This window comes from Pogonomyrmex barbatus, unplaced genomic scaffold (assembly GCF_055798465.1).
Source record: "Pogonomyrmex barbatus isolate J1 unplaced genomic scaffold, ASM5579846v1 scaffold3, whole genome shotgun sequence".
NCBI lineage: Eukaryota > Metazoa > Arthropoda > Insecta > Hymenoptera > Formicidae > Pogonomyrmex > Pogonomyrmex barbatus.
In genome coordinates, this window is record NW_028297127.1 from 4,574,838 (window position 1) to 4,598,197 (window position 23,360).

Below are 23,360 nucleotides of genomic sequence, written 5' to 3' on the forward strand. Positions count from 1 at the left end.
TTCAATATTCTATTAACAATGAAGATCATATTCTTCATAATTTTGAGAAAAATATTCATTTGTTCCAGACTTCGATTTGCTGATAAATGCAAATCATCGCGCAATAAACTTTCCCGTATAATTTATCTCACCAGAAATAAACTACGGTTTCTTAGGTAGTGACGTAAATCAAGCTATTTAATTTGCCCCTTATTTCTTGTGGCTGATTCTTGTCAACCTATCCAAAAAATTGCCAGCGCGAAATACGTCTATAATAATCGTCTTACTTTCACCGAACAACGGTACAGCAGCGTGATTCAAATTTTGACGAATGCGTGCCGTTTGCACGCTTTCTTGGCGTGATGCACTTTTTTTCGAGGACACGTATCAGAAATCATTTCCGTTTCACCAATATACATGAGCTCAGTCGATCATAAACTTGTACCGTTTACAATTTCTCGAATAAATATAGATGTATTATTAAGGAAATATTATTGTACATTAGATTCGTAACTTATATAGCCATAATAAAATTTTATAAATGACGTTATTATATACGATTAAAATAATACAATTTCTATTAGTTGTTGTTATATAAATTTATAGATAAAAATTTCAAAATGAGAGAAGATTTTTCATGTATCTTTTGGCAAAATTTACAAATTTACTTCATAACTTTAGATCTTTTTAAATGATTGATATAACAAAAGATAAATATGCAATAATAATATGCACAAATATACTATATTAAAAAATTATATTTATCTAAAATTATAAACATAAAAGATAACTGCATATATAGCGTGATATTTGTAAGGCAGAATATATCATTTAGAGCAATTTTAGTTCAGAGCAAATCATACATTTAGATTTGTACAAGACTTAGGAGCTAGAATTGTATTTATCGGCGAATATTTGTTTCATCATTACATTTGACTTATACGTTGTTGCTCAAAAAAAATCTCAAACATGATATTTGCCGTCACAGGATGTTACATGCACTTTAATGTAACATATTTAATATTTCATAATAACAGATACTATTGCATTTTGGAAGCAGAAATTACTCCGTTTTCTATATACACTTTTTAAAATGGGATATCGGACTATTAGTACCATTTAATTCCACCGTGATTATTACACAATTTCAAGTGAGAAAGAAATTTTATAGTCATTGGTTGACCGAGCCGAAGCAGTGAAAGAAACTTTTCTTCCGTATAAATTATTACGAATAGCATGTCATTTACCGAAATATCCCGGATAATCAGTGCGGAAATATAAAGTGGGAGCTTAATTTCAATTACAAAATATGTGACGACAGCCGTTTATCTTTATGATCGAGATAGAAAATCTCTCACATAATTAACATTGTAAATCCAAAAATCTAGATTTACAATTTTCTGATCTTGTTATTTTGGAAGTAAATTGCTTGCAATAGCTATGATACTTATAATTTATAAACTATGTAATGTTCACTACACTACACTACACTATTTCAGATTTATTGCGATCAAGGTAGAGGAAAAGATTATAATTACGTTCAGTGTAACGTTTATTTTATAATGAATAACTTTCATAAGATACAAATTTAATTTGTAAAAGAAATGTGTTTCTCTTTTAAGTAATCTTGAATTTTTAGATTATAACATATTTTTGTGAAATAAATAAATATCAAATTTTAATATAATTTAATTTTCAAATTTAGAGATTAAAAATGAAATAATGATGCAAAAGCTTACTAATTTATTAAAATTATATCTCTAATATATGTATAATATTATATAAGATTTAAAAGCATCAAAAATTGTTTAAATTAACGTATTAATACTTTAATCTATCACATGTGAAATCGCGTGTAACACACAATATATGAAATTAAGAGACCTTTATCTCTTCCACATTATTATGTTATATTTTTATGACATGACTTTATTACGAGGTGAAATCATATTATGATTATGCTCGAATTCATTGACTGTAAGAAGAAACGAAAGGTCAATAGATTGGATCATCAGGACACAAAGTTACAACATTCCTGATTTCAATGACTCTGATAAATAATTCTTGCTCTCAGCGAGATTCGAGTTCTCTGTATAATAAATGGGTCGGTCATTTTCACGCGAAATAGATTAGTCTACGACGACGTGAGAATCGCGATATAATTCCCTGACTGATACCCGATTTGGTAAGGTTTCTCACAGCATGATTGCACATGCCGCGATGTTTATTGCTGTACTTATTATTACTATTACGTGTTCATTTTCAGAACGAAAATGCCATTGGTCGGACAATCGGTGATCGGTGTGAATTATTATGAGCATTCATTTTAGTGAATCAAGTGAATCTATTTTTATTCATGTTTTGCTTCGCAAAGCCTACTATATTAAAAAAAAAAGTTATTAATAAAATTAATAATACTTTTTTATAACAACACATTTGCAATTAAGCTAATATGCAATCAAAGTTTTCTTATTTTTTAAAAGAAAAGCAGTAATTATAAAATATAAGTTTGTATACTTTATTTGATAAATTTTCTATAAGAAAACAGATATGTAATATGTAATATGTAAATATAATATTAAGAAATATAAACATAATATAGAGATGAAATCTTGAAAGGTCATTTAATAATATTTTTCTTTTAAAAAATATTTATAGTCTTTATAAAAAAGCATCAAGGCTTCTTGTAAGCTTTATCTTAAAGTTAAAAATTTTTAATATAATTATTAATTTTGCTCCTTAAACAATTTATATATATTAGTTAGTATTATGAGAGGTAACGTTTGTTAAGTAAGATCGGCATTAGTATCATAAAAATATTTATTATTTTTTATTGCAAAAATATCGTAGAATAAAATAAGACGTATAAAGGGATATAAATAAGGAATTTTGAATTGTAGAAAAAATATATTTATTTTACGCAAATTGAAACTGTTAATTGCTAACAATAATAGATAATCACAATTGTTTTAAATCTGATTACTGTATTACCACGTTGCGTAAGTAATACATATTACAAAAATGGTAAAAGAAAGTTACGATTTCATAAAATAATCTCATGTTTGAGAAATTATAGAATTTGTCGTAGTATTGATGTCAATTAAGAAAGTAGCGCCTCGCACACTTGAACACGGTGTGCTATTTTGAGCACCGGGTAATATTATTCAGGCGCAATGCACTCATGCATAAAAGAAAGGACGTAATATTTACGTAGGCGCAAAAAATTTAATAATTTATCACATATGAATTATGTAATATATCAAGCTTCTCCGTACTTTCACGTATAAACTCTCAAATCAAAATCTATCATAATGATATTCTCAGAGTAGAAAACTATAACTTTCTTCGCGACGTCAATCAACGACTAGAGATAATTGCGTAGGAGCTTTGCGCGCATATTCATTTTACCGTGACGAAGAAATTTACATCGCTACTTAAATTTTACGCGTAGAAACGCGTATAAATCATTTCGATTTATTCGAGGCACTCCGTGATTTTCACTGCTCCTGGCACCGAAAGCGTACGGAAATGTAATCTTCACCTTGCAAAATGAAAATGAAAGCTGCCGACCATCAGCCAACGATACCACAGATGATCGTAAACGTCCAATTTTCTGCTCGGCCGTAGTTTAATAGTTTGCAAAAGTTTGGATGATGAAGGAGGTAAGCTCTCTCTGATGAGCGTTGCCAATTGCGCGGCTAACAAACCAAACCTTCGAGTGCTCATCTTCATTATCAGCTCGGCTTGCTTTAGTCGTCGCCTCCCGTCATGACTTCCATAAACTCTGAAAAGCGCGCAAAACGTGGACGTTAGAATAATCAGGCGGCGCCTTACATTTCCCGCAGGCTGCAAACTTGGCGAACCATCCAAGGCGAGAGACTTATTGAACGTTCGATCGACTTTGCTATTAGTGCCGGTTATGTTAAGCCGTAAGCTTCGCTGACGTTGACGTACGCGAAACGAATTTACTTGGCTCGGGACTCCAACTTGAGCATATTTTAAATTGAATTACTTGGCTTTCGAAGCGTGTCACGTGTTATTGTATATTAAATATCGTAAATTGCAGTTGTTAGGTGCAACCTATAACCCTTTTTAAGAGCATTATTTTAAATGTCTTAAGTATCGGAGCACATGCCAGTCTTTAATGACATTGCGATACTGACATGTTTTTTCAGAATAACATTAAGCAAAAAGCTTTTTATAATGTAACATTTAATAACATCTACTTTAAAAAGCAAGTATATTATATTAATTATTCCAAATTATCCATTTTAATTTATTCAAAAATAAAGGTTGAATTGAAAAATAAAAATGTTAGTATAAATGACAACCTTTTCGTTGATTTTCGAAATTAATAAACAATGACACAAAAAAGATTTAAAAAATACCGTCAAAATCGAGCGTTCCTGAACCATCAGCATCGATTTCTTCGATCATTAGATCAAGTTCTTCCGGTGACAGCTTATCATCGAGTTCGTGAAGAATATCGCGAAACACTGCGGTAGTTATGTAGCCATTGCCTTCTTTGTCATATAACCGGAATGCTTCTCGTAATTCTTGTTGCATAGCTTCTGAGTCTTCCTCTACTAAGAATCTAGCAGCCAGGGTGCAGAACTCCTCGAACTCGAGTTCTCCGGAGCCTGTTAGCGTGAGAAACATATATATATATATATATGAAGAAATATAGGAAACATGATCACAAAATCGATGGAATTTTATTTACCATCCTCGTCTACTTCTTTAATGATTTCCTGTAGCGTCTTTTCGCTGAGTTCGTAACCTAACATGGTCAATATCGTGCCCACCATGTTGGTGCCAATGCTTCCCTTCTTTTCATGATCGAAAGCATCAAAAGCTTTTTTCAATACTGTACAAAAAAAAGAGATTATATTATTCTGAATTATTTTTATTATGAAAAAAAGTATACTTACGAGCTACTTGGTCCTTCGGTAAATCTTCCTGGAATTATAAAAAATATTTTGTTATAAAATATTAATTATATTATAAAAAATTAACTTTTAATAATAAAATCAATTGATTTAAATTGATTTAAATTGAAAAATAATTTAATATTTAATTATATTAAATATTATTACAAATATTTTTTATATTTTTAATTTTCACGCTTTCCCAAAAAATGTTGATATTTCACAAGAATTATTTATTAAAAATATGAAGATCAGAATTACCATAGCGGTGGTAAGTATTAGCACTGCTTGTGGTAGGTTTGCGTCAACGGTTTATCTGGGTATGCACCAGATTCTGGCCGTGGACTTCTGTTTTAAGTGATCATAACGATAATCTCCTGGCACGTGATTGACCAGGTATCTGCATCCCGAGTCTAGCGGTTTTCAAATTCATCGAGGACGTTCTCCCCACTCTATTTTCTTAGCGTTTTATCTAATTATATAGAACACGTGGCAATGCATTTAATTTTGAAAATCATCCACGCCACTATTAATCATATATTTGATTCGTCAACGATCGTTCCAAAAATTCTGACATTTCTACATTAGCAAAATTAATGCAAACATATTGTATGTTATCCGTCTTGATGCAACTAATTACGATATGAAGCATATAACATCTAGATATTAATAATAATAAAATTAAAAATAAAATTTATTTTATATAATTATAACAAAATAGTTTTATTTAATAATTAACATACATTTATACATTAATATTATTAACAGTTTATACATTAATATTATTAATATTAATAATTGAATATTTAAATATACTAGTAAACTTATAAATTGTTTTACAAAAAATTATTCTATCTTATGTAAATTGTATACTTCAATTATGATATAATATTATCGGAATACGTGTACTTCAGATATTATACATAAAAAAATAATAATAATATTAAACTTTTACTTCTAAATTTTTTTAGACCACAAGTAATTATACAATAGATATACATATATCAAAATTAATTCGTTATATTTTCAAATAATTGGAGTTTTAAGTAATATTATATATATAAGTAATGTTATATATTCTATCTGAAAAAGACCATGTTAAATCGAATCGGATTTATTGTTGCCTCTTTTCCACAATGTTGATTGGTCACTTCGATCTCAATGTCTCGATATGTATGCAGCGAAATTTGCTTATTGATTTATTTAAAAAGGTTATTTGCTTTTCTCAAAGTTTCAAAATTTGTTAATGAAAAAATAGCGCGCGCGAAGCGCGCGCTTTATGATGTTCTAGTATAAGAAAATTGTCATTATTAAATAAATGTTTTTATATATGTATATTGACTATGATGTAACTTAAATTGCAAACTTCAAGAGAAATAAAATTGTTTCTCAAGATTAGTTTATATCAAAGCATATAAGTTTACAATATTATTTATCCATTAAAATGTTTTTCTAATTTCTTTTTAAATCGCGACAGAACTAACTCCTTTTAACTAGACCGTCGCGGTTGTATGATCAAAGCTTGTACCATGATTGTCGAGATTGTACAAGTAGTTTATTATGAAATTTTTTAATGTCTCGGAACGGTAAAATTTACGAGCGACACGATGTGTGACTGTGATTGCAACAATAGACAAAATTGGCGTACAGCCGAAAGATTCATGAGTGAAGCTAACCTAGAACGGTTCTATGCAATAATTGTGCACTTATTCTTAGATTCCTAATTATAAGCTCATAAAGCTTGCTAGCTGCTATTATATTTAGGCGATTTTATCATTTATTCCGGAATGTAGTTGTTTGCTATTGCACGCATTATCGAGCTCTTTGATACATGCGTCTTCACTACTTTTCCCAGAAAAGTTCACAATGAATTACGCTACTGTTACAGAATCGAGTGTATGATGCTGCAGTTGATGCGTGCAAAGCACGTGTGACTGCTGTTGCCAATACACGAGTGTATATTTTTAAATGTGATTTTTTGCATTAATGATAAATATAATCATAGATTTTTTGTGATGTAGCAAAAAAAATTGACGGCAACATGCACATATTTTTGTGGTCGTATTAGCAATAGTATTAAAAAAAAATTACAATCCAAATGTTTTTACATCCGACATAGTTATTGTGATTTAATATTATCAAAATTTAATAGAAAATAAAATCTTATTTTTATATTAATTTTTAATGATTTTTGTGAAAGTAATAGAATTAAATAAAAAATAATTAATGTCATGTGTTTATGCATATTGTACATTATTAAAATTTTAAATAATTAACAAAACAATTGATATTTATTTAAAACATGATTATAATAAAAAATAAGATTAATTACATTTTTTTAAAATTTATTGTTTTATATACATTCTTTACTTAATTATTTATTAATTTTATATGTATATAATGTATATATTTAAAATTTACAACTTCTTCTTAAATATATACTTAGTAAATATAATTATATATTATGTAAGTAAAATATAATATATAATAAGTATATATTATATAATATAATAAGTAATATATATTATATATATAAACTTTTAATATTTAATTAAATCACAATTTGCATTTGAGAATGCGATATCAAAATTCTGGCATAAAGAAAACGATTTTGGCAAATTAATAGCTCTATAAATTTTAGAATATATTAATTATCATTATTCCGCTTAAAATATTGTTTCACAAATCTCAAAATCTCTTTCAAGTTTTTGACGTAGGTGCATTCTGTAAATACTGAATTATTCTCGATCATCTCTCATCGGAATTCTCAACTCGCATAATTTAGAAAAATGTAAGTTTTACGACATCTTCTTTATGTATGATAAACGAGCAAACTTATACTCTGCCAGCACATACGACTTGGAGGAGATTTCGGCTTTTCTGTTTGTACAGGCACACTCATTGTCCGATATGTGGGCGATCGACACGGTGCATCCGTGCGGTGCCAAAATCATAATTTATCCTGTCATGACCTCCATGAATTCTGTAACGTAAACGTCGAGTTAGTCAGGTATGCATAGACGAAGACGAAGTGGATTAACACCTGTGCACTACACAAGATCTTTCACCATCAAAATCAAGCGTGCCAGATCCGTCAGTGTCCACCTCTTCTATAATCATATCAAGCTCCTCCGGAGATAATGCATCATCCAATTCATGAAGGATATCTCTAAACACGTCAGTAGTGATATAACCATTGCCTTCCTTATCGTATAATCGGAATGCTTCACGTAATTCTTGCTGTATCGCTTCTATGTCAGTTTCCTCTTCGAGAAAACGCGATGCTAGCTTACAAAATTCCTCGAATTTTAATTCGCCAGTTCCTATAATGAATATCAGTTTGATCAGTTTCATCAGTAATTCATGATAATCATCAATTCTACATTATATTATACTTTAATTACATTTTAAAATTTACTATCTATTTAAAAAATAATTTTCTTTGGAATTTTACAATGAAGAAGTATCGAACATTTCTGAACATCTTCTAAATATAATATATAATTTGATAATTAAATAAAAAAACTTGAATTTTATTGAAGTAGATATAAAATATTTCTATTGCTCAAAGAGATAAGTCAAATGTAGCTGGAAAGTGCAATTTTTCTTTCAATTTGCTTTCTTGTACATCACATAAGTTATAATATATCTTGTACATCACATATGTTAATAATAATAATTATATATTCTTACCTTCTGTATCAATTTCCACAATAATTTCTGCGAGTTCTTCTGATGAGACTTCGTGACCAAGCATACCTAAAATTGTGCTTACCATATTCGTGCTGATACATCCTTTTTTATCGTGATCAAACGCATCGAATGCCATTTGCAAATCTTTAAAAAAAAAAATTATTCTTTGATTTTTATATATTAAACATGTAAAAACTAATTATTAATAATAATTACGAATCATGATACTATCTATTAATAACAAAAATAATATTTTAACTGCGAGTGTACTTACGAGATAGCTGATCTTTGCTAAGCTGAACTTCTTCCTGTAATTAAACATTACAGTATGAATTGTTAAAAATATATTATAAAATTTGAAAAATATTTTACGATTATTATTACGTAATTAATATATAGCTTATAAATATTTGATAATAGCCTATAAATTTACGAAGTAACTACCATTTCATTAAAATTCCTTTTCCACTTTTCTTAGATTATCGAATTAATCACAAAATCGATTATTAACGTGAGTTCCGTTCTGACAGCTAACTTACTCCACCGACGAAAAAGATCTACTGAGCCATAGTAAACTAATTAGTAGCGCAATACTATAGATACACACCTATCGGTGTTAATAGATCATCGCCAATCATGTATCGAACTCAACTCGCTATAAAAAGATTCTTATTTAGGACGTCTTCACGGTTGTCTTTGCTCAAAGTAATTAACGTGCTGAAGCAACTGAATGAATATTTTGAGTTTTTTAATTGGTGCATCGATACTTTTTAAAATTAATATTACGCGATATTATTTTATTTAAATAAAATCAAATTTTTTATTTATTTTTTAAAAATTCTAGCTATACTAGAATACCTTACTTTTTGAATAACTTTTAAAAGTTTCTTATAATTGCATATTTTGATTTATTTTTGATGGAGTTTAATTTTAACTTATAATGCCCGATTCCATCAACGTAGATTAACTTTAATCTCGATTCAACTTGCTCTTCATCTTTTTTTAATTCTAAGAATTAGAAAAAGATGAAGAGCAAGTTAAACCGAGATTAAAATAAATCGGACATAAAAGAATTAAAACTAATAATATAATAAGACAAAGATTATAGTTATAAATTTTAATTATTATTTGTTACAATGTTTCTCCTTTTATTATGAAATTTGAAAATGTTTTTTGGCTATTTTTAGTAGCCAACAGATATAACTAACATGCGTTAGATTTGTATTCAGAGATGATATAATCTAGGGAAGAATTCGTAGCATATTTGATGTTATCTTTATATGACGTGAATAGTTTCTAGCGAATCGATTTCCCCGCACATAGCGAACTATTCGCGAACATGAAAGCGGTTATACGTTGCACCGTATCGTACATACAGTAGTTTGATACTGGCATTGCATCCTTTTAGAGGATTGCAGTGGATTGCTGACAGCTTGTATATGAAAAAAAAAAAATCATCTGGCAACTACATTTAACCTCAATATATGTATGTTAATTTCTACCAGCCAATCAGATAAAGCTTCGACGTTAAATCAAACTGACCTAACATCTAAAAATAATATTGAGTAAGGGAATCGCTTCATACCATAATAAATGTTTGCAAATCACTAAGTTTAGTTAAAAGCGCAGGCTTTCATCAAATACTTTAATTTTATTCCAAATATATATGTTTATATACATATATTTTTTAAAATAATATTCCTAATATCTTTTTTATTTATCTCTTTAATTATTGGTTTTCAAATATTAAACTGATTAATCATATAAAATAAAAAAATAAAAATAATCGCTGCAAACACAAACTAATATGTTCTGATATTAAAATTAAGAATTTTACGAGAAAGTTTGACTTTTAAAATAATCATGCAATAAATATAATAATATTAATTTTAATAATTATACAATTATAATAATAAAATTAGAGAAATATTTTAAATAAAAATTTTTCGTTATTAATTTTTTTTTTAAATCAAATTACGTACTTCTAAAATGATATTTAATATTAATTCTTACATAAGTTTTCTTATAAATAATGTTTATAAAATCAGATATCCTTAAAAATTATATTTTTATTATTTATATCTTTATTTATACCTTTTTTTCGTTACTCAATTGTTTCTAAATTTACACAATATTGTTACCCTAACTTGCCATATGCGTTCCCAGAACTTGACATTGAGTTTAGGCTGTTAGCCAAATTTAGCTTAACCTAAACCGAACCAAGAATTTCGGACACATTTATTCGTTAACATAGTGTCTAAAATACAAATATATATTATAAAAAAATACTTGTATTTAATAATACATATAATCAAGAAAAATAATTTTACCTTTTTTTTAATTTTACACGTTTCTTTATTTGTATTACATTCTCTTATATGATGGAATAATCTTATATAATATAAAATATAAAAGAAAATGTAAAAGTAATTGTAAATAATTACTTATGAATACAGTAATTTTACAATGTTTTGTTACAATATGTATATTAAATCTTCAGAATTATTCTCGTTTAAATCCGTCGATAATACTATAGATAAGCAAACATGATATAAAAACGAAAGTGACAAGAATGTTGGTTCAATTTCCCGGTTTATGAAGACTTTTTTTAATTTCCATGAATGTAGTTAAAATAATATTTATTCAACCGGAAATATAACTCGTACTGTCGTTCTGCACGCTCGACAACTCTTTGAGTTTTTACACGTCAGATTTCTCTGTGATGGTAAGGATATGATGATATACTCGTCCTCTTTCAGGCTTTGCGAGAGTAGGTATCTCGTTCTGCTTCGTAAACTCAATGGTTTCACTCAAAAGTTCTTTCGGCAGTACCATTGTCGATGTTCTATGCTTCACGATCACAACTCTCTTGCTTCCTCTCAGCATCGTCGAATATAGTCGTAACGAATACGAATAGTGCTTATGGAATATGTTAAGAACGCTATGAATACGGTGATAATCACGTTCTTGTTTCTATTATTTAGCCAAGACATGGATTCAAACGATGATGTAGTTAAGTCCAAATAATTTAAGAAGCTGGTATTATCTAATGAACAAATTATATAATTTGTTTCCAGCTACAGGTCCTGCAGGAGAAAGGAGTTCTTGACTTGACTTGGACATTACTGTATTGATGTTTCAAGACTAGTTACGCTTGATTGCGCATTGTGAACCGAATTTAGGATACGTCATTTAAATCCGGCAGAGTGATCACAATGTTTTCGACTTTTCTCACGAAGAAATTGTGAAATTGATATTGCAAGATCGATCATGCAAGATCAATATCGAGTATATTTGATTCGAATATTTTAAGTAAATTGATTAATTATTAAAAATTTGTTAATTATATATTGAATTGGTTAATTTAACAAAATAATTTATTATCCCTATCATGTTATAGATACAATGGTAGGAAATATATTTGAAATTGTCACTGTTAGTATTAAATAATTAGTTTAGTTAAATAGTTACATTGTAACATTAGCATTCATTATGTTTAATATAGCTTTGCAAATTCTTAATCTGTTTTATTTCCTTTAATAAAAAAATGTAAATGTCTTGTAAATTTGGAAGATAAGAAAAATAGTTTTTCTTAAGATTTATTTCTTCTAGATCAAATTGATTTGTTTTGGTATACAGGATGATTATTTTTTCTTCTCAAAAACATGTTAATGTATATGCGTGTACTTGTATCCGGTTAATCGGTTAATCGTTTGATTACAATAAGTCCTCGCGTAAACGCGAGGTGGTGAGTTGTGCCGCCTCTGCCTACTTTTCATATCTAATCTGTAATACTATATTTATTTTAATAGTTCAAAAACTAAGCTTCGGACAAAATTTTAGAAAAGGAAAAATCGTCTGAGAATGAAGTCAGGAATACGACATTTTAAGGATAAAAGATTGTTTCGAATCACCCTGTATAAGTATATTTAACAATTTTACATGTTTCAAAATAATAATATAATGTATCTAATGACCAGTGATTTTTTAATGACGTTAATTTTCGTATAATACTCTGGTTTGCTTATTTTGTCATTTTAATACTATGATTTAATCTTGTCAAAATACATGAACGAGGAATGAACTGATTACACTGCATAACAACGCAACTAACATAGAAGCTTCCGATATATGTACATGGAAATTATATTCAATTATATCTACTTTAAAACAACATGTAATTATGGCAGATAATAAACGAATATCGATTTTATGCATCGTAGTGACTGTTTAAATGTTTTATATTGATAAATTAACGAGAAGAAATTGAATAAAAATATTTCAAAAATATTTAATATTGACGCTATAAGAGAAGACTTAAATTTTATTTGTACAGTTTTATATAAATTGTAATTAAAATAATATGTTAAATTTCCAAGAAAATTATATTAAAAATAAATTTAATAAAGAATATGGATTATATAAAATAATATTAAATTAAATTTTTTAATATAATATCATAAATTAATACAATATGACATATATAAATTGAAAAAGTAAAATAAAATTTAATATTGTAATACACAATTATAATTTAACATTTATTATACGTGCTCTCTCTCTCTCTCTCTCTCTCTCTCTCTCTCTCTCTCTCTCTCTCTCTCTCTCTCTCTCTCTGTGTGTGTGTGTGTGTGTGTGTGTGTGTGTGTGTGTGTGTGTGTGTGTGTGTGTATGTGTGTATGTGATTTAAATAAACATTTATAAGATATAATAAATAAATATTTATTGTACCTTTAATTTAAGTTTTCTCTCAATTTTTATTTAAGTGTAGTTAGAACATTTAAATTTAAAACAATATTAAAGATAATGAGAACTTTTAAAAGCTAAACATACCTTTTTCTCCAGAGTAAAATCCTGACATCGTTGTTTGTACACCAAACACTATTACGAGATGCAATTCAATTGACACATTCTAGAATATTCTAGCATCAAATTTGAAATCGGATTCAATCTATCTATATCAATCTATCTGTTCGACATTGATTAATGTTATCTTATGCACTTGTCGATACATACACATATCTCGTATTGATTACCAATACAATGTTACTACGGGGGATCTTCGAGAAATTATCCTGTGTTCGTATGTCAATTAAATATTAATACATTATGTACAAAAATATTTAGATTTAACTTGATATATTAACCATTCCTGTTTTAATTCCTTATATTGAAATATTTAATAATCTTATTTAATAAATCTTTTTATATGATAATCTATTAAAAAAAATTTATCGAATAAAGGTAAGGAATGAAATTAAATAAATATTAATACACACAACAAATGATGCTTTTTGCTTATATCATTTTTATTCATTTGAAAGTTTCACATATACACGTTAATCATTAACGACATAATAAACAATGACATATAGACATTAGAATTTGAGTAGCGAGTCGCGAATCAATAAGGGAAAAATGTTTCATAATACATACATATCACGTAATAATTACTGTATAATGATATATATATATATATATATATATGATAAATATATATATGTATATTCAACATTATGTATAGACATATACAGACGAAGTTGGTGTACATATGGTGTCATATAATAACCATATATATAACATCGATATAACATTAGGCGTGGTTTAGTTTCGTGTACGTGTATTCGTTTAAATATATGTGTCAAGTATATGTATGTTTGCCTAAGAGCATTTATACCAAAAGATGTAGACGTGTGTACATTGACTCAATAACTAATCTTTCTTTATATATCTAAATCCACATGGACTTTATTCTTATATTTGTAAGAATTACGTTCGTTACTTATGTAGAAGACAGCGAAGAGAGGGAGATGAAATGCTTCGTAAGACTAATGTGTAGTGCTTAATCCTTGTATAGATAGTATCTGTAATACGTGTTTATGCCGTGTAACGTGTCTGGAATGTGTTAAGACACAGATACGAGGTTTTTAGAGTCGTGCGAAGAAGCGACGTGTGAGCGAGCACCGAGGTTACAAAGATACATCCTCCGATCGATAGTTAAGCTCCATTTATCGTCCTTGTCGCGTGGGCGGGTCCTAGGTAGGACCGTTGATAATTTCGTTTACACGTCCGGCTGGCGAACACACATGCGTATATATCATCATGTTTGCGCAAACATGCGTCTACATGTATTCAGGGTATCGCGCGCTATTAAATGAAGTAAGTATGACGGACCGGTTGTGCACCCGTCGGGCGTGCCGGCAACGATCCGACCACATTGTAAGACGCTGTACAAAAATATCCGCTTATAATAATTAGTAATAATAAACGGCGCGCCCGACGAGTCTAGCGCCGGTTCCCAGCGATATGTCTCGACATGGTTCTGCGGGCTTGACGTCCGCCGATTTGTAATCCTTCCGGCTGCTGCGGCCGCTGATAAGTACTCTCGTTCGCGATAATGCAGTTCGGTATTCGTAAAATGTGAGAACTTTGGAAATAATTCCGTTTCTCGATTTCCTTCAATTATCAGTCGAGTAGAAATACAGAGTAGTATGTAATATAATTCTATATGCGTATTGTACAATATCTTCTTTATGTATAATGATCTGAGAATCTTAATAGCGTATGCCACTTTGATATTCAACAGCGAAAAGATTAAAATCGTGCGAACTCCCGCTTTCATCCCTAAAACTTGTCTAAAGATATGTCTAACGTCCGAGCCGGAAGTTCTTTGATGAAATAAACTTTCACATGCACGAGCAAATCATCGATTGAAATCTAAGAAAGTATTTTAAAATGCCTTTGTTCTACTTTAATTCAATAACAAATGAATAAAATTTAGAAATACGGGAAATGAGTGTAAAAGTAAAAGTAAAAAATGTCGAGTAATTGGATATAATGCTATGGAACAACTCAAACATTCATAAAACATGATTTAAAAAAGTTTTTTCCCTTACGTTTCTAGAATGCGTTTTTTCCAATCAATTTTTATAATAACAAATATATTCTGAACTTCTGACTCAAATAATTATATTATTTCAGTTTACTTACTAGTTTACTTTCGTATCTATCAACTCTCTTTGTAACTCATTGCCGTTCACACACTGTCATTTTTCTTTTCTTAATAATCATAATTGTATATAGTTACATATATAGTTTAAAATAATCGCAAGTATGCTTATAAATTATTCATATCTAAATATAAAAAAATAAGAAAATTGGGGAATTAGATATGCCTCATACGAATTCTAAGCTAAATGTAGGGCCTGCAGAGAATCGCATTCGGCGTATCATTAATTTTCTTTAAATTTATATAACAACATTAAATTTAATATCATATAATATAGGATATTTCACATTTAGATGATCTTGTATATAATATTTTTATAATTAACAATAAAACAAAGCAAAATACAAGTAAATTAAATCTGAATATTCCGGACTAAAAGAAGAATCAAGTTTAACGTCAGTGTACGCCCGGCAGTTTTATATTATCAATATAACTTCTTAGAAAAAACATCTAGTGCATATATGTAAGAGATACAGGTATATATAATATATATCTTTTATAATCGTAAAATAATGCATAATAATAATATATATATATATTTATATATTATATGTAACGTACATATATATATATATATATATATATATATATGTATTTATATATATATGTATATGTTAACAAATAAATTTTCTTAAATCTCGTACGTTTACGATATGTATACGATCTTTAGTCGTTATAGCTTCGTCAAGCCTTAAATCGACTTAATTAATCAGTTTATCTTACAAGTAGATTTGGGCGTATAAATGATATGTGTATGTGTGTATGTGATATCGTCGCGCGCCTTTGTCTATGCATTCGAAAGAGAAGATCTTAACTAACGAATTAAATTTCGCCCTGTATCAATCAGTGGATCTTTTTAAGAGCATAAATGCAGTAATTTCGTTACATTAAATCATTATGAATAAAATTTGCAAGACATATAAATAAAATAAATATGAATATATATATATTATTAGATTTTAAGTCGACACTTATTTTTTAAATATCCTTCAGTTAAATTAATTAATTAAATTAAATAAAATCTTGAAATCACAAAATAATCCTATTTCTATTCGTGTTTTAAAATATTAAAGTAAAGTATTTAAAGATTTTAATTTTATTTCATAATTAAAAAATTTATTTTGCTCATATAAATTTTCCTTTTTGCTTCATTAAAAAATAATATACTTATTAAAATTTTTTAATTTTATATTATTTTATACATGAAAAATATTAAGGTCATGGGAATCTATATGTGACATTAAATTATTTCAATTATGCAAGGGCTGCGTATTATTTTACATATTAAAATGAAATATGGAGAATTAAAAAAATTAAAATACAAAGAAATATTAGCTTTAAAATTCACTTTCGAAAAACTCGACTTGGCGCAATCATATAACGCATACCGGTGACCTTAATATTCCGCCATATATTATGCCATTCCAACGTATGCGCCTTACAATAATGCTTTAGGCTTAATTCTACCTTATCTTCATATGTATCGAATAGCAAAACACATGTTACTTTCTTGCATTAGCACTGTGATCAGCACTACGCCCTGTGAACTACGTCTCTTCTACGATCCATTTTTCATACGATACTTCGCTGAAAAACGCGTTCGTTGCTGGCAATGCATCGTTAAATACATTCACGAACATTTTTCGAAGCGAAGCACGCATATTCTCGTATATCACGATCTTCCGGAAGCGCAAATCATTGTTAACAAAAGCGAAATGTTTGAAGCACAACTGACGGATGTTACGCGTCTAGAATTATTTGTGTCTCGTGTCTCGTGATCATCGCGGACACGTGCATTGCATACGTTTCCTTCTGCAAGATGATGCAATTCTAGCGCACACGTAAGCCGTCGTGGCGGCGAAGTAACCGAGTCGTAAAGCGGACGCAACGAGGCGTTTGAATAACCGCGTTTGTGCTCTACCGACTCTGACAAGTGTCGGTTTCCTGTTGGGAATATCGTTGGGAGTATTACGTGTCATCAGCACAGTCATTATCTCATTTCGTGCGGTCGAGTCTTTGCGAATCGAGTTAAGTATTGGGGCGATCTCAAGATGTTAGCGCGACAGGGACATTCTAGCAGAAAAGTTGATAAAAGACGAGTATCATAAGCGTTATTTTCTTTTAATGCTCTTACGAATGCATTTAATTGACCCATTTTATTATCTAATAAATATTGTCTCAAGCGACAAGAACTACTTATATTATAACGGATTTAAGCGATGAATTAAGAAGATCGAATCACCTACTTTCTGACGACTTATTTTTGATGGACATAAATTATTTTATATTTGCTATACTCGATTAAATAATAAGAAAAGAATAATATCCAATGGCGTCGAAGTCTCGGAAGATCGTGACGTACGGAAAACGCGTACGTAGAATGTCAGCTATTCGCAGCACCGTGTTCAACAGGAACGCATTGATATGTATATAACGAGTGACCCGGAATCTCACTTCCGGTCACTCGGATCCGCTAGTGAATATACTACGCCTCGCACCGCGAGCTTAACAGATAATCACGAAATAATTGGCAACGATGCTGATATGTAACGTTCCGGTGAAGAAATCTCGTGCGCTTCTCGCGAGCGAGAATTCTACGGTCCACCAATCGATCGTACGATCGATGTTTCTAATAACCTCTCAGATCCTATACCATCGAACTATATAAACGAGAGAGAGAGAGAGCCTCGCTGCCCGATAAGAATTAAATTAATACGTACTTTATCACGTAGAAGTCTTTATTCGGTACAAGTCTTTTCGAATTATTATAAGCAGCGTGAGATTGCAAATTCATTGTTTACTCTGTAGTTACCATGGGCGTTTGCAATTTGATCGTAAAGCATCTGAGGGTTTTATAAATAACAATGCTATTATCAGAAATAAATTCACCATCTCGCGGCCAGTATGCCTCCGGTATACGTATACTCGTTACATTAATGTCTAGCGTTCCTGCAACATCTGTAATTATCATTTTCACATGCAGGAATTAAAGGGATTGCTCATGGTACTTACTGCGATCTGACTTACCGCAATGACTAATTTTTTTAATATGGCTGTTGTACTTTCGCGAATTGTATTCCGTGGGCTTGATTAAAAGCAGCAAATAAATCAGGCATGTGACATAGCCTCAAGTTAAACATCAAGCATCATTACGAGAATAAATTAATTCATATCATGTAACTTCATATCGAGTAACTTAAAAACTTCAAATATGTTTCAATTAAAAAATTCGATTAAATCTAAATATTTCAGTAAACTGTCTTGTAGATAACAAATAGATTGTCATGCGGGTATTGTAAACTAATCAAACTAAGTGTTCGCGGGGCATTCCAGTAATTAAAAAAAATATCGCGGAAATGTCCCGGCGAATATCCGGAAAAAATTTAAAATATTCAGTTCTCGAAAGATTGTCGCGGTTATCAAACGCTACGTGATGGTTCACGCGCGATCGCATCGCATGGACGCGTGTCTGCACAGAAAAGCAATCATCGCTACACACATAAATATATCTCTTCGCCCTCGAAACAGATATCTGCCCTCGCGTACCTTCGGGGAAATAAAAAAAGCAACTTCTCAAGGGGCGAAGGGATCGATCATTTCTTCCTATTCGTTCCGAATTGTAACAATCTCTTGTGATAACAATGCCATGGATTTGTTAGTCGGCGTCCGATCGAATATGTTGATTCGTCCGATGATGATGAACGAACATCGCGATAAACACGCCGACTTTTCGTGTCGCGGCTCCCTTACGCCATTTCTATGACAGGCCACGTCTAATCACGAATGTGTTAAATTATGACGATGTTACATGACAGAGTTGCGTTTCAATTCCTGCTGGCTATCGTGGAATCGTGACACGTCTCCGCTATCGCGTCACGATTACCCCGAAGAGCAAGGAATTCTTTGTTTGTAGAATTAAATAACAAAATTGAAAAATTATGATCTATGTGTATGGCAACAACTATAAATTATACAATAATCGCTTAACAGAGACAAATGTGATTGTTAATCTCGACTAACATCAAAACGAAAAGTCGATAGTTTCTCATCGCGATGCCGCACACCCTTGCGAGATTACACTATCGCAGCAGTAAGAACGATCAACGGTAGTGTCGCGTCGACATACACTCTACACCCGGTAGCCGAGGACGAGAATTTCCCAGCGTTCTTGCCCGCGCAGCCCATCCTTTCGAGCGGAATATTCTGCACGGAATATTCGCGATGTTCCATAGGCATCGTGCAGACTGTCCGCTTCTTTGACATCATTTCGTCGTCCTTGTCGCGCAGATTTGCAAGCCACGCGGGGTACCATCGTAGATCGCAGTCGCAAATCAAAGGGTTATCTACGCGAAAGGTAAAAGAACAAAAAGGAGATAAATAAGATAAATAAAATCGCACGAAATGAACTGAGTCTATTAAAATAAAATCTGATGAGCTTTTGCTAAAGGTACGGTTTTTTAAATAGAAATTAATGAGCGCGAGTATACGCGATATTAATTCGGTGATTATTTCCAGCGCTCAATAAAATTCATATATACAATAAAAAAAATATTAATGATTTTTGAAATATATTTAATTTTATTCGTTTCAGGTTTAGAAACTTAATGAAAAAAGCTGTTAAATTTCGGAAGTATTTTATATATATATGTATGTATACACACACACACACACACACACACACACACACACACACACACACACACACACACACACACACACACACACACACACACACACACACATACACACACACAGAGGAGAAAAGCAATATCAATGTTTATGTTAGATAAAAGAAAAGTTATATGTTACCTGTTATATCAATATGACGTAAGGTATCAACGATGTTTTCCGTAACTTCTTCTGAGATATGTGTAAGTCTGTTATTTTGCAAATTTAAAGTTTCTAGCGAATTGAGATTTTCAAATATCAGAGGTGGAAGTACTTTAATCCTGAAACGATTATATGATAATGTAGAATATTTTATATATACATTACAAAAAATGAAACTCTTTGACCTAAATTCTTAAGTATATGCGTAGAAGAAAAAGATATTACATATTTTTTTGCAGATTAAGGAAAGTGATGGAATCTCCGTAGCCCATGAAAGCATCTTCTGGAAGTGAAGTGATGTTATTTGCTCGCAAATCAAGGTGGCGTAAACGATGCAAACGTCGCAGAGCGTCACTCGGTACTGAATGCAAATTGTTATCTCCCAGTCGTAAATATTGTAGATTTTCTAGAATAAAGTTTGACAATTATAGAAAAGATATATATTAACAAATATACAATATATAATATAAATTTATATAAACAAATATATATATATATATATATACTTATATGATATAGAAATATAATTAATTTAAAATTCTATTAAAATTAAATTTTAATTAAATTTTCATGGTTAATAACTTTTTGTAACAAAATAAATTAATTTTCTTATTTGATAATACAAATAACATAGTTAAAATGATCATACAAAGATATTATATACATATATATGTACATATATATATATATATATATATATATATATATATATTGGAAAAAGTGATAACAATATCTTTGTTACGTGAAGAGCATCAATAATAATCTTCAAGAGCTACGGCACGCTCAAATGAACATTTTTGGATGAATAGTTATAATTACATCAAGTTTCTAGTAGTGGTGAATAAATACTCGATCGATCAGGAAAAATTTACGCAAACATGAATCAAATGCTTCGTTCGAAAGCTTTAATTGGATCCTTCAATATTAACGAAATAATAGATGATCAGGAAGTTCTACGTGGATAATCTTTATCGATTTTTTTTTAATAATAAATATTAATTAATAATAAATATTAGTACAACAAATAAAAAAATATTTGTACACTCATTTTCTTAAAACAACTTTATATATAGAAAAAATATATAGAATCGTTACAATATAGTGTCTTCATCATGATATAAAAACAAAGTATGATAGAAATATTTTGCAATATTTTTTTGCTTTAAATGAAATTATCTATATAAGATAAAACGCGGAGATATTTTTTTTAGAATTTATCTATATTAATATTTCATCAAAATTTGTTTATCGTGACGTATTTGAATTAATTATTTGTCTTATCGATTGTAAAGTTGCTGTTGTAGCGCGACTGAATCGTCGATGGTATTTGTTCACACAACGCTTTGTCGAAATATTATCTTGATAGTCGAGCTCGCGTTTACAGGATGCAACGAGATGAAAGGTAGTTTGTAAAGTGTCGTTCGCTCGTTTATATCCACGTTCCCAAAGGGAACCGATTACATCGCCGACAAGCAACCGTGGCATGCGGTAGATTTAAATGCTAAGCAGTTGTGTCATTCGCAACGATAAATAAAGTAGAACGTGATCTGCAAAGACTGTAGGAATTTTATGGTAAACTGAATGCGCATACTGCACATAAATTTTGCAGCTGCATTAGAAGTGGGCATTGAGACAATTTATCGATGTTATATATAAGTTTAAACTATTATTTGATTAATTTGATTAAACATAATAGAACAAGCGTTCATTATTTATTTATGCATTATTATATATGCATATTGTGCATTATTATATATTTTTATATTAATTTATTGTTCATTTATTAAGTCGTTAGATTTCTTAAATATTTTATATAAGGACAGGAATGAGATGAAGAATGAGATTAACAAGCATCGTATAATATTTTCAGCGCCCTGAAGTGTATATGCGATTAACGAGCTAAACAGCTACACTAAATTGTAACTACACTTACCCTCAAGACCGATGAACGCATTGGCATCCACATGAGTAATCTGATTTCCGTCGAGTTCCAAAGAGTTTAATTGCGTCAAGTGGGAGAATACATGCGCCGGGACCTCACGAAGGTGATTGTGCGCCAATCCTAATGAATCGAGCGCTTTCAATCCTGAAACGTAAAACGGTAAAACGTTTTATCGATGAGCCCATTTTATTTAATTGTATGAAATACTCGTTACACTCGTTCATTTTATAAAAGCGTTTATTTATATGCAGATCGAATACATATAATAGATTAAAAAAGAAGTTGGTTTAATTAAAATTACAATTGCTCTGCAGAATGAAATCAGCACAAACTGAAATGTTAAAAAAGATACATTTTGTAAAATAGAACGAATGATTAATTTTACCTTCGAAATCTCCTTCTTTTATGGTAGCTATGCGATTTTCTTGCATTTCTAATTTTTTCAACAATTCTAATGAAGATAAAGCTTGAGTTGGAATCCTTGTGAGCTCGTTTCCGCCCAAGTTAAGTCTTTTGAGTCTCCGGCTAAAAACGCGAGATTCAAAACCATCCTTAGAATTAAATTAAATTATTACAATTCTGTTTTTAATTAAACTTTACTTTATAATATAAAATTTTGATGAAATTGTAAATTAAAGAAAAAGATTGTTCCAAATTATCTACTATTCAAATAAATAGATCTTTATATTTTTTGTAAATCTTCAATTACTTTACTTATGCAATTAAAGTGACTTACTTATCGAGTCCTTTGAACGCATCTGCTTCTATGGTAGAAATCTTGTTTTCATAAAGTGTAAGAATTTCGAGTGTGTCGAGACCTTCAAAAGCCTTACCGTGGATGGCTGTGATTTTGTTACGATTTAAATTCAAAATCAAGAGATGATGAAGGTCTTTCAAAGCATGGGATGGAACGCTATTCAGTGAATTTTGGGAAAGATCCAGCTGTGTCAATCCCGTTCCTGTAAGGAGATGTTATTTG

The 23,360-nt window shown here is 30.1% G+C and overlaps 3 protein-coding genes across 5 annotated transcripts in view; all 3 read right to left on the minus strand.

The window, feature by feature from the left end:
- Window positions 1–2,866: 2,866 nt before the first annotated feature.
- Window positions 2,867–5,318, minus strand: LOC105423302 (troponin C, isoallergen Bla g 6.0201-like). Its single transcript, XM_011633002.2, has 5 exons — window positions 5,169–5,318; window positions 4,911–4,938; window positions 4,703–4,846; window positions 4,368–4,619; window positions 2,867–3,763 (listed from the first exon to the last, which is right to left on the minus strand). Exons 1-5 carry the CDS (start codon window positions 5,169–5,171, stop codon window positions 3,729–3,731), a joined length of 462 nt encoding a protein of 153 aa, XP_011631304.1. The 5' UTR covers window positions 5,172–5,318; the 3' UTR covers window positions 2,867–3,728.
- Window positions 5,319–7,235: 1,917 nt separating this feature from the next.
- On the minus strand, window positions 7,236–9,196 carry LOC105423301 (troponin C, isoallergen Bla g 6.0101-like). Its single transcript, XM_011633001.2, has 5 exons — window positions 9,045–9,196; window positions 8,875–8,908; window positions 8,601–8,744; window positions 7,976–8,230; window positions 7,236–7,890 (listed from the first exon to the last, which is right to left on the minus strand). Exons 1-5 carry the CDS (start codon window positions 9,045–9,047, stop codon window positions 7,865–7,867), a joined length of 462 nt encoding a protein of 153 aa, XP_011631303.1. The 5' UTR covers window positions 9,048–9,196; the 3' UTR covers window positions 7,236–7,864.
- Window positions 9,197–13,888: 4,692 nt separating this feature from the next.
- The window catches only part of LOC105423313 (uncharacterized), a 95,821-nt gene continuing 86,349 nt past the window's right edge, over window positions 13,889–23,360 (minus strand). For all 3 annotated transcript variants that reach the window (XM_089080507.1, XM_089080508.1, XM_089080509.1), the window contains 6 exons: window positions 23,118–23,340; window positions 22,767–22,906; window positions 22,373–22,525; window positions 20,665–20,845; window positions 20,419–20,558; window positions 13,889–19,952 (listed from right to left, as the gene is read on the minus strand). In XM_089080507.1, coding sequence (XP_088936633.1) covers window positions 19,684–19,952; window positions 20,419–20,558; window positions 20,665–20,845; window positions 22,373–22,525; window positions 22,767–22,906; window positions 23,118–23,340 — 1,106 coding nt within the window. In that variant the 3' untranslated portion in view covers window positions 13,889–19,683. The remainder of the gene's footprint in view (window positions 19,953–20,418; window positions 20,559–20,664; window positions 20,846–22,372; window positions 22,526–22,766; window positions 22,907–23,117; window positions 23,341–23,360) is intronic.

Bases quoted from the DNA above. Each gene is read 5' to 3' on its own strand.
- LOC105423302 (XM_011633002.2), bottom strand. The intron at 4,847-4,910 runs GTAAGTATACTT...TTTTTTGTACAG, and splicing joins ACCGAAGGACCAAGTAGCTC to TATTGAAAAAAGCTTTTGAT. The intron at 4,620-4,702 runs GTAAATAAAATT...TCACGCTAACAG, and splicing joins TAAAGAAGTAGACGAGGATG to GCTCCGGAGAACTCGAGTTC.
- LOC105423301 (XM_011633001.2), bottom strand. The intron at 8,745-8,874 runs GTAAGTACACTC...TTTTTTTTAAAG, and splicing joins TAGCAAAGATCAGCTATCTC to ATTTGCAAATGGCATTCGAT. The intron at 7,891-7,975 runs GTGAAAGATCTT...TTTACGTTACAG, and splicing joins TGGCACGCTTGATTTTGATG to AATTCATGGAGGTCATGACA.